The sequence below is a fragment of the Aquarana catesbeiana genome, linkage group LG12 (genome assembly GCF_042186555.1).
Source record: "Aquarana catesbeiana isolate 2022-GZ linkage group LG12, ASM4218655v1, whole genome shotgun sequence".
Classification (NCBI taxonomy): domain Eukaryota; kingdom Metazoa; phylum Chordata; class Amphibia; order Anura; family Ranidae; genus Aquarana; species Aquarana catesbeiana.
Genome location: NC_133335.1, coordinates 34,352,278 through 34,364,597, shown reverse-complemented (window position 1 = coordinate 34,364,597; position 12,320 = coordinate 34,352,278). Strand labels below are relative to the sequence as shown.

Genomic DNA, 12,320 nt, shown 5'->3' with positions numbered 1-12,320 from the left:
CCTATTCCTTCCATTGTGTATGTAAAGCTGGGAACACATATAATATTTTTATTTTTTTTATTTAACCAGTGGTTGAAAAAAAAAAAACAACTCACAGAACCTTAGTGCAGATCTTTCCCTAATAAGAATGTAACACTGTGCAATGTTACTGTTGTGCAGGACTGTATTTGGCCACAAGATGGCAGTGTTCTGCAACTTAGTTATCACACAACCCATGCAGGAATGCTGGGACTTGTATGCTGTAATCAGGATTCTTTCATCCAGATTAGCTGACGCTGAACTACACCACCCAAGAGGACTGGCAAATGGGCAGGAGAATTTAAAAAGGTAAAAGCCAGTCCAGTCTGTATAATAGAACTTCCTTCATTTATATGTCCAGGTTGTATACTAGAACCTCCTTCATTTATATGTCCAGTCTGTATAATAGAACCACCTCCATTTAGGAGTCCAGTCTGTATAATAGAACCTCATTAATTTTTATGTCCAGTCTGTAGAATAGAACCCCCTTCATGTATATGCCCAGTCGGTATAATAGAGCCTCCTTTGTTTATATGCCCAGTCTGTATGAAAGATCCTTCTTCATTTATATGTTCTGTCTGTATAATAGATTCTCCTTCATTTATATGCCCACTCTGTATAATAGAACCACTTCACTTCTTTGCAAATGTATTAAAAATAAAATATCACATGTGCATAAGTATTCACAGCCTTTGCCATGACGCTAAGAATTGAGCTCATAATGAATTTAATCAATTTTGGAATAATGCTGCAACATAAAATAAAATTGGAAAAAGTGAAGCGCTGTGAATACTTTCTGGGTGCACTGTATGTCCAGTCTGTATAATAGAACCTCCTTCATTTATAAGTGTGTGATAGAACCCCCTTCTTCTATATGTCCAGCCTGTATAGTGGATCTCCATCCATGTCTCCAACCTGTACAATTGATCTCCCAATTCATCTATGTCTCCAATCTGTATAGTGGATCCCCATCCATATATGTCTCCAGCCTGTACAGCAGATCCCTCCCCATCCATCTATGTCTCCAGACTGTACAGTAGACCCCCCCCCCAATTAATCTATGTCTCCAGCCTGTACAGTAAATCCCCCCCATTCATCTATGTCTCCAGCCTGTACAGTAGATCCCCCCATTCATCTATGTCTCCAGTCTGTACAGTAGATCCCCCACCCATCTATGTCTCCAGCCTGTACAGTGGATCCCCCCATCTATGTCTCCAGCCTGTAAAGTAGATCCCCCCATTAATCTATGTCTCCAGCCTGTACAGGAAAACCCCCCATTCATCTATGTCTCCAGTCTGTATAGTGGATCCCCATTCATCCATGCCTCCAGTCTGTACAGTAGATCCACCCACGTCTCCAGCCTGTACAGTAGATCCCCCCCATCCATCTATGTCTCCAGTCTGTTCAGTAGACCCCCCCCCCCATGAATCTATGTCTCCAGCCTGTACAGTAGATCCCCCATTCATCTATGTCTCCAGTCTGTATAGTGGATCCCCATTCATCTATGCCTCCATTCTGCACAGTAGATCCACCCATCCATGTCTCCAGTCTGTATAGTGGATCCCATCCATCTATTATTATTATTATTATACAGGATTTATATAGCTCCGACAGTTTATGCAGAGCTTTCTATGTCTCCAGCCTGTACAGTGGATCCCCCCATCCATGTCTCCACTCTGTATAGTGGATCCCATCCATCTATGTCTCCAGCTTGTACAGTAGATCCCCCATTAATCTATGTCTCTAGATTGTACAGTAAAATCCCCCATTCATCTATGTCTGCATCCAGTACAGTAGATCCCCCATTCATCTATGTCTCCAGTCTGTTCAGTAGATCCCCCCATTCATCTAGGGCCTCCAGTCTGTACAGTAGATTCACCCACCCATGTCTCCAGCCTGTACAGTAGATCCCCCATCCATGTCTCCAGTCTGTATAGTGGATCCCATCCATCTATTATTATTATTATACAGGATTTATATAGCGCTGACAGTGTATGCAGCGCTTTCTATGTCTCCAGCCTGTACAGTGGATCCCCCCATCGATCTATGTCTCCAGCCTGTACAGCAGATCCTCCCCCCATTCATCTATGTCTCCAGCCTGTACAGTAGATCCCCCCATCAATGTCTCCAGCCTGTACAGTAGATCCCCCATTCATCTATGTCTCCCACCTTTACAGTAAAATCCCCCCATTCATCTATGTCTCCAGCCTGTAAGTAGATCCCCCCCATCCATGTCTCCAGTCTGTACAGTAGATCCCCCCACCCATCTATGTCTCCAGCCTGTACAGTGGATCCCCCCATTGATGTCTCCAGTCTGTATAGTGGATCCCATCCATCTATGTGTCCAGCCTGTACAGTAGATCCCACCATCCATGTCTCCAGCCTGTACAGTAGATCCCCCCATTCCTCTATGTCTCCAGCCTGTACAGTAAAATCCCCCCATTCATCTATGTCTCCAGTCTGTATAGTGGATCCCCATCCATCTATGTCTCCAGCCTGTAAAGTAGATCCCCCCATTCATCTAGGTCTCCAGTCTGTATAGTGGATCCCATCCATCTATGTCTCCAGCCTGTACAGTAGATCCCCCATTCATCTAGGTCTCCAGTCTGTATAGTGGATCCCATCCATCTATGTCTCCAGCCTGTACAGTAGATCCCCCATTAATCTATGTCTCTAGCCTGTACAGTAAAATCCCCCATTCATCTATGTCTCCAGCCTGTACAGTAGATCCCCCCATTCATCTATGTTTCCAGCCTGTACAGAAGATCCCCCCATTCATCTATGTCTCCAGCCTGTACAGTAGATCCTTCCCCCATTCATCTATGTCTCCATCCTGTACAGTAGATCCCCCCCATCCATGTCTCCAGCCTGTACAGTAGATCCCCCATTCATCTATGTCTCCCGCCTTTACAGTAAAGTCCCCCCATTCATCTATGTCTCCAGCCTGTACAGTAGATCCCCCCATCCATGTCTCCAGTCTGTACAGTAGATCCCCCCACCCATCTATGTCTCCAGCCTGTACAGTGGATCCCCCCATTGATGTCTCCAGTCCGTATAGTGGATCCCATTCATCTATGTCTGCAACCAGTACAGTAGATCCCCCCCATTCATCTATGTCTCCAGTCTGTATAGTGTATCCCCATCCATCCATGTCTTCAGTCTGTTCAGTAGATCCCCCCATTCATCTATGTCTCCAGCCTGTACAGTAGATCCCCCATCCATGTCTCCAGTCTGTATAGTGGATCCCATCCATCTATTATTATACAGGATTTATATAGCGCTGACAGTTTACACAGCTCTTTCTATGTCTCCAGCCTGTACAGTGGATCCCCCCATCGATCTATGTCTCCAGCCTGTACAGTAGATCCCCCCCCATCTATGTGTCCAGTCTGTACAGTAGATCCCCCCCATCTATGTCTCCAGCCTGTACAGTGGATCCCCCCATCGATCTATGTCTCCAGCCTGTACAGTAGATTCCCCCATTCATCTATGTCTCCAGCCTGTACAGTAGATCCCCCCAATTCATAGACGTATCTGCAATGAGATAAATATGTATTTCGTGCTGGACACACAGCTGCGCGCTCTCTGGCTCCCTCTAGCGGCCGCCCGGGACATCGCACTGGTACCCCGTCTTACTGTTGCAGTGCAGGTATTTCTTCTGGCAAGCACCGCTGACGTCAGCATGGTGCATCCCTCTCGCAAGGGATGCTGGTAAAATCCCAATGTTTTCTGCTGCTGCTTTAGGAAAAGCATTGAAAGGGAGGATTTGGGGAGGAGGGGGGAATCTGGTGTCTCCCTGGCCTGGGTGGATTATGCACAGCAGGTTCTGGAGGTGCAGATGATGCAAAGACATCCCAGGGAGGGAATAGAATCCAACTGATCTCCATCCTCACAATCTGCCCAACTGAGGTCTGCTCCTTCCACTTCTCAGCTGCCTCACATAAGCTTGTTTAATGCAACCTTCTCAAGAAACATCGCCGCTGACAGCCCATGGCAACATCACAGGAGCTCCAGGGGTCCTATCTACACCGAGGGAGGTCCAACAGTGACCCCAACATCATCCACGGTGACCCCACAGAGCCTGGCTCCGAGTCAGACGATTGCACAGGTAGGGAAGGGGGTGTGTGTGTATGAGAAGGGGGGAGGGGGGGGGAGTGATGGACCCCACAGCGCTGAAGGGGTTAATGGCAGCAGAGGACATCACGCCCATTGCTTGCGTCCGATGCGATTGTAGAGTCGGCGAAGGTTGGGACCAGTATTAGTGAGGATTCATTCACGCTTCTCTAGCCACCATTGATGGGCATTTACAAGACATTGTACAGATGCTCCCATTCTTAATGCTGCTAATGCTGTTTATGTGGCAGCAGCTGCTAATGAGCAGATAATGAATGTGCTGAACCAATGCTTGTGCGGCAATCTTTTTGTTACAAGAAAAAAAAAAAAATATTATGAGTCCTTATGCATACATTTTAATATATATATATATATATATATATATATATATATATATATACATACATATATACATACACACACACACACATATACACATATACACACACACATTAAAAAAATAAAAATAAATCGGGTGAACCGTGTTCATTAATGAGGTATATACACATACACATTTTATATTTTTTAATATTTTTTTACTCTGACATTTTATTTTTATTTGAATATTTTAAATATATTATTACTGTATGTATATTTTTTACTTCCTCTTCTTGTATCCCTCGATTTTTCTAAATAAGAAATTCAAGTTTGAGACAGACACACACACACACACACACATTTTTTATTATTATTATTATTTTTTTAAATACATTTATTATACCCTGAATCCGGCCCCATCATTGCACTTTGCATTTATGTAATAAGGCCAAGAGAAATATGGAACGTGCAAAAACCAAACCATTTTTTTTTTTTTTTTTATTATTTATCTGCCTACTCCATGCGGATGAGATCTGATTGGTTACCTTAGGTTACTGCACATTGGACATGCCGTTTGCACACTTGTGCTGTGTCATGAGTTACTGGTGTCGAAACACAGCTGTGCTAAACAGGATATTGCTGCAAGACCAATAAGGGCAGGGCATTGAGGTCCTTTCAGGAAGTATCCAAATGCGTTTCAAGGTAGGAGAAATATGTATAGTTTTTACAAGTTCAAAAGTATGTATTTGGGTACACTAAGAGGGGGGGGGGGGTTAAAATTATAGGGAAAGGGATAGAAGGTGTGCTGTCAGTAGTGATCATCCAGATGTTACATTTCCTACTTGTGTACAGTTGGTAGTGATCATCCAGATGTTAACATTTCATAGTCATATGTGGTCAGTAGTGACCATCCAGGTGTTAACATTCATACTTGTGTACAGTTAGTAGTGACCATCCAGATGTTCTTCCTAATGGTATGCAGCCTATAGTGACTATCCAGATAGTAAAGTTCCTACTTACATGCTGTCAGTAGTGACCATCCAGATGTTCACATTCATACTGGTGTGAAGTTAGTAAGGACTATCCAGATGCTAATCCTCCTACTTGTGTGCAGCCTGTAGGGCAGGGATATGCAATTAGCGGACCTCCAGCTGTTGCAGAACTACAAATCCCATGAGGCATAACAAGACCCTGACAGCCACAAGCATGACTTCTAGAGACAGAGGCATGATGGGACTTGTAGTTTTGCAACAGCTGGAGGTCCGCTAATTGCATATCCCTGCTGTAGGGAGTATCCAGATACTAAAGTTCCTACTTGCATGCTGTCAGTAGTGACCATCCAGATCAGCCTTTCTCAACCTTTTCAACACAGAGGAACCCTTGAAATAACTTTCCAGTCTTGGGGAACCCCTGCTAAAAATGTTAAATCTACAACTCATGATACATTTGTGTCACAGTCAGTGGGAAGAAAGCTCCTTACACTTGTGGTCATTGGGAAGAATAAATGCCTTACAGATACACTATATTGCCAAAAGTATTGGGACTCCTACCTTTACACGCACATGAACTTTAATGGTATCCCAGTCTTAGTCCGTAGGGTTCAATCTTGAGTTGGCCCACCCTTTGTAGCTATAAGAGCTTCAACTCTTATGCCGCGTACACACGGTCGGACTTTTCATCTACAAAAGTCCAACGGACGCCGACGGACTAAAGCTGGCTGGTAATCCGATCGTGTGTGGGCTTCTCCAGACTTTCAGCAGACTTTTTCAGCCTCAAATCCGACGGACTTTAGATTTGAAACATGCTTCAAATCTTTACGTCGTAACTACGACGGACCCCGAAATCCGCTCGTCTGTGTGCTAGTCCGACGGACAAAAACCCATGCTAGGGCAGCTATTGGCTACTGGCTATGAACTTCCTTATTTTAGTCCGGTGTACGTCATCACGTACGAATCCGTCGGACTTTTGTGTGGTCGTGTGTAGGCAAGTCCGTTCGTTAGAAAGTCTGCTGCAAGTCCGCCGAAAGTCCGCCGGAAGTCCGCCGGAAGTCTGTCGGACAGGCTGTCGGACTTTTGTAGACGAAAAGTCCGACCGTGTGTACGCGGCATTAGAGCGGAGACTGCGAGCCAGGCCTTCTCGTCCACATCAGTCCTGACCTCACAAATGTGCTTCTGGAGGAATGGTCAAACATTCCCATAGACACACTCCTAAACATTGTGGACGGCCTTCCCAGAAGAGTAGAAGGTGTTATAGCTGCAAAGGGTGGGCCAACTCAATATTGCACCCTACGGACTAAGACTGGGATGCCGTTAAAGTTCATGTGCGTGTAAAGGCAGGTGTCCCAATGGTCAATGATCGCATTGGGAACTTATCTGAGAAGCAGAAATTGCCAATTGCTCAAGGAACCCCTAGCAACCTCTGGAGGAACCCTGGTTGAGAAACCCTGATCCAGATGTTCACATTCCTATCTGTGTGCAGCCTGAAGTGACTACTCAGATAAGAAGTTCACTTGGGGGGGATTTTTTTTTTTAAATATAGGGGAAGGCATAGCGGAGGATGTGCTGTCAGTAGTGACCATCCAAATATTAAAGTTCCTGCTTGTCTTGTGTTCATCCTGTAGTTACCATCCAGATGTTCACGTTCATACTTAATGACCACTGGAGTCTGTTTAGCTGTCAGGTCAACCCCTGCAATTTGGTTCTTAGGGCTCATTCACACAGAAAAAAACACTGCATTTATATGCACACAGCGTATAGATCTCTAAGGCCCCTTTCACACTGAGGCGCTTGTAAACTGCCAGTAAAACACTGAGCGCTTTTGAAGAGCTTTTCAGGCGCTTTTGAAGAGCTTTCCATTCATTTCAATAGAGAGGGGCGTTTCTTCACCACCCTGCCCCAGTGTGAAAGCATTCATTGATTTTAATGAAAATAGGTTTTCGTGAGCTTTTTTTAGCGTGAAAGCGCCTCAGTGTGAAATGGGTCTAAACGCAGCCCTCTAGTAATCAATGAGCCCACACACACAGCTGCGTCTTCATGTGCCAATGTGAGCTGCATTTAGCCACACACACACAAAAAAAGTAAGACACTGCTCTGTCCAGGGCCGCACAGATCCACACACATACATCTGAACGAAAAAAGAATTATACGCATCTAAAACGCAAGTACTTTAGGTACGTATTTTTTGCGCAGGATCTTCTGCCAGCAAAAAACCTGCTGAAAATACGCATATGCTCGTGTGAACGAGTCCTTATCTGTACCTAAGCTGGATACACACTATACAACTTTTGATTTCCTTTAGATTTACCATCAACTATATAGTATAAGGGCCTGCCTGATTGCACACAAATTGAAAGTGTTTAGATTTGATCTCATATTATATATTTTTGGTAAATCTAAAAGGAAAAAAAAAAAAATCTAAAGAAAATTGTATAGTGTGTATCCAGCCTAAAGCACACGTTTAGATTTTCAGGCGACCGAACGTCCATTTTTTTGTGGCATGCTAGTCTCATGTCGAAAGGGAAGAGGTTACTCACAATACGAAAATTTTCGTACGACGGAATACAACGTCAGAAGTGACGTAATGCGTGGAATAGTTTTGTATGTATTCTTTCGTTTCTGAGCATGCGTAGTCCTGCTCTTACGATTTTTTTCGGACGAAAACCAACAAAACGAAAAATCAGATGTTGAGTTCATATCCGATGAAAAATGTATAGTCTGCACATCCAGCTTTTGTCTGCCGAAAAAAGTGAAATCGGCTGTCGAAATCACCATAGTAACGGTCCGAAAATCGGAAGACAGCTCGTCATACAAATTTTTTCTTCCGATTTTCGTATCGTATGTACGGTCCTTTAGGGCCCCCATACACACTATTAGATTTTCGTCTTCAGATTTACCAAAACCATATAATATGTGGTCAAACTTATGGCCCCTTTCACACTGAGGCGCTTGTAAACTGCCAGTAAAACACTGAGCACTTTTGAAGAGCTTTTCAGGCGCTTTTGAAGCGCTTTCCATTCATTTCAATGGAGAGGGGCGTTTTTTTTACCGCTCTGCCAGCGCACTGCCCCAGTGTGAAAGCATTCATTTATTTTAACCACTTAAGCCCCGGACCATTTGGCTGGCCAAAGACCAGAGCACTTTTTGCAATTTGGCACTGCGTCGCTTTAACTGACAATTGCGCGGTCGTGCGACGTGGCTCCCACACAAAATCAACGTCCTTTTTTCCCCACAAATAGAGCTTTCTTTTGGTGGTATTTGATCACCTCTGCGGTTTTTATTTTTTGCGCTATAAAACAAAAAAAAGCGACAATTTTGAAGAAAAAAAAAAAAAACGCATTATTTTTTACTTTTTGCTATAATAAATATCCCCAAAAAATATATAAAAAACATTTTTTTTCCTCAGTTTAGGCCGATACGTATTCGTCTACATATTTTTGGTAAAAAAAAAAAAGCGTATATTGATTGGTTTGCGCAAAAGTTATAGCGTCTACAAAATAGGGGATAGTTATATGGCGTTTTTATTATTATTTTTTTTTTTTTTAACTAGTAACAGTGGCAATCTGCAATTTTTATTGTGACTGCGACATTATGGTGGACACGTCGGACAATTTTGACACATTTTTGGGACCATTGGCATTAATACAGCGAACAGTGCAATTAAAAATGCATTGATTACTGTAAAAATGTCACTGGCAGTGAAGGGGTTAACACTAGGGGGCAGTGAAGGGGTTAATGTGTTCCCTAGTTTGTGTTTTAACTGAAGGGGGGGAGGGGACTGTGCAGGGAAACTTCGTATACTTTGTATGAACAGATGATCTGTCAGTTCTCTTCTCAGAGAACCGGAAACTGTGTGTCTACACACACAGTTCCCGGTTCTCCGTGCGCCCCGAGCGATCGCGGGAGCCCGGCAGTGATCGAGACCGCCAGGCACTCGCATCGGCACGCGCGCCCCCCCTAGTGGCCACCGAGTGAAGCGACGTTACATAACGTTGTTTCGCCCAGCCGTGCCATTCTGCCGCAGTACAGTGGTTAATAAAAATAGGTTTTCGTGAGCTTTTCAGGCGCTTTTTTTTTTAGCTTGAAAGCGCCCGAAAAGCGCCTCAGTGTGAAAGGGGTCTAAGAGTTTCAATTTGTATGCAATCAGGCAGGCACATGGTTTTGGAAAATCTGAAGACAAAAATCTGCAGAAAAATCTAATAGTGTGTATGGGGGTCTTAGCTGCCATTCCTTAAAAGCAATTTCCAGGGACTTTGCTGCTGAGCTGAAAATTTCCCTATTCCAAATGTTGACATGTTTATTTATAAGAATAGAAATACTTTGCTTTATTTATTTATTTATTTATTTTTTTTTTAAATCATGTTCTAAAAATAGCATTACATTTCCGACCTATAAATACAGGAAACATTTATTTAAAGGGGCAGACCCCCACAAACCGTTGAGATTTTGGGAAAGCAAAGCCTAATTTCTGATGGCTTTAAGATATAACTTTGTGAATTTTGGGGATCACTTCAACAATCTCGCTCACTCTCCCTTGTGCTGGTTGGCTGTAGCTTGTACATATTCTGCTGCCGTTAGCATGAGCCTGTAATAGAACGGGACCCAAGAGGTGAAATTTTTTTTTTTTTTTTTTTTTGCCATTTCCATGGCAACGGGCACAAGCAGAGCCGTAATTGCACCCATTGAAATGTTTCATAGCAGGGCAGCAATTAGCAAGTGGTTTTGTATGTTTCGGTTACAAAATGCCAGATGTGGCCATTTCTATTTATATCGACGTCTCTGCAGTTCACCCCCCCCCCCCCCCCAAGAAGGATGAAGTCTGCCTTTGCCCGCAGAGCGACCTCGGTCACACATTGAAGACTGACAGCTCATGGAGGCCCCCATGGCTTTGCAGGACGATCGTATGGCTCAGGGGCCCGGTCTGCTGAGCCTCAGGCCTTTGCAGGGCGATCGTATGGCTCAGGGGCCCGGTCTATTGAGCCTTAGGGCCCTGTAGCCACTACTCCCTGCAGCTCCATAATTGGCACTTCCTCGCACGCGTGGAGGTGTTTAGGAAATGAATCAGACACAAAGGGGGGGGGAGAAGGAGGAGGAGGAGGGGGAGAGGAAATAGGCAGGAATAAAGTCTTTGTTCATACAAAATAATCACTACTCCCCTCCCGCACACAGCAAATCTATTAACACGTTTTAAGTCACGTGCCTATTGTGACATTGTCAAGTGACCATAGAGCCACCGTCAACTCGCTGTATCATTAGACATTGAAAGGGGGGGGGGGGTATCATAATGCAATGGTGGAATGCAAGCTCGTTAATTTTGCCATCTGAGGCCCTTTCTAATGAAATAATGCCATGCATTGCAATTTTAGAGTCTTGCGTGTGTTAGCATTTGCCCACTCAGCGAATTTGGCTGTCATTGGTGGGGGATGGGACCTCCCCTGAGATCACCTGATTCTTGTCACACACACAACAGACACACACACACACACACACTGCTCCCCTAAGGCTCTTTGTCAGGAGTCATTCCAGAGCCTGGGACCCCCGAACAAAGAACAAAGGCTACTTGTGCTGGGAGCCAACGGCAACGTCATGCCAGGTGACTATTTGGGGTTATTAATGCGATAGGGACCACCGGCGTGAATAATTATTATTATTATAATAGAGCGCAAGACAGTGACAGGTAACATGACCACATGATAGTATAATGATGACCCTCACATGTGACTTTATATCATGTCTTATTACCATTATTATTATAATTTTATGATGATGGGCGACTTTGCATAATTGCTACATATAGGGCAATGTGACTTTTTTTTTTTAAATATTTTTTAATTATTTTTTATTATTATTATTATATAATACCAATATTATATATAATTATATTACATTATTACAATAATATATTATTATTATCATATAATACCAACCAATCACTGACAGGTGACTTCCTATAAAATGATACACAGCATGCTGAGAGTGGTAGTCGTTAGAGTAGGATTCATTATAAAAAGATGTGGCTTTGCATTATTACCTCTATTCTTATTGCAGTTATACGTAGCAGTGATTCAATGCCCCGTACACACGGTCGGATTTTCCGATGGAAAATGTGTGATAGGACCTTGTTGTCGGAAATTCCGACCGTGTGTGGGCTCCATCACACATTTTCCATCGGAATTTCCGACACACAAAGTTTGAGAGCAGACTATAAAAATTTTCCGACAACAAAATCCGTTGTCGGAAATTCCGATCGTGTGTACACAAATCCGACGCACAAAGTGCCACGCATGCTCAGAATAAATTAAGAGAGGAAAGCTATTGGCTACTGCCTCGTTTATAGTCCCGACGTACGTGTTTTACGTCACCGCGTTCAGAACGATCGGATTTTCCGACAACTTTCTGCGATCATGTGTATGCAAGACAAGTTTGAGCCAACATCCGTCGGAAAAAATCCATGGATTTTGTTGTCGGAATGTCTGATCAATGTCCGACTGTGTGTACAGGGCATTATAGTTGTTGGTAGGGGGATTATTTAGCTGTAGTAATATCAGCAGTTGTTGCAATAGAAGAAATAGCTAGGCACCGGCTTTATTTTATTATAGAGCATCATAGAATGTTTACTGGATGAGCGAAGGATCAATAATCAGGGTAAAAATCTGTGTATGGTATATTTTTTCATATTTTGGAGAGTTTTATGCCAGTCAATATCTATAACAAAAAGTACAGACTAAAAAAAAAAAAAAAACACAGGGGGGCTTTTCTACAAAGACTGGAACAAAAGAAGGGATCTGATTGGTTGGTTGTGGCCACTTCCAGCTAAAATATGCTCTTTTTTTTGCCATGCCTTTGTATAGTTTTTCACACAGAAAATGTGAACAC

The 12,320-nt window shown here is 43.4% G+C and overlaps 1 protein-coding gene across 4 annotated transcripts in view; it reads left to right on the top strand.

Annotated features, from left to right (window-relative positions):
* Window positions 1–3,722: 3,722 nt before the first annotated feature.
* Window positions 3,723–12,320, top strand: part of PHACTR3 (phosphatase and actin regulator 3) — a 295,682-nt gene continuing 287,084 nt past the window's right edge. The window contains exon 1 of one of the 4 annotated variants that reach the window (XM_073607543.1): window positions 3,723–4,126. In XM_073607543.1, coding sequence (XP_073463644.1) covers window positions 4,009–4,126 — 118 coding nt within the window. In that variant the 5' untranslated portion in view covers window positions 3,723–4,008. Of the gene's footprint in view, window positions 4,127–5,015; window positions 5,152–10,900; window positions 11,038–12,320 lie in introns of those variants that run through there. The other 3 variants (XM_073607548.1, XM_073607547.1, XM_073607545.1) reach the window with 3 other exon arrangements.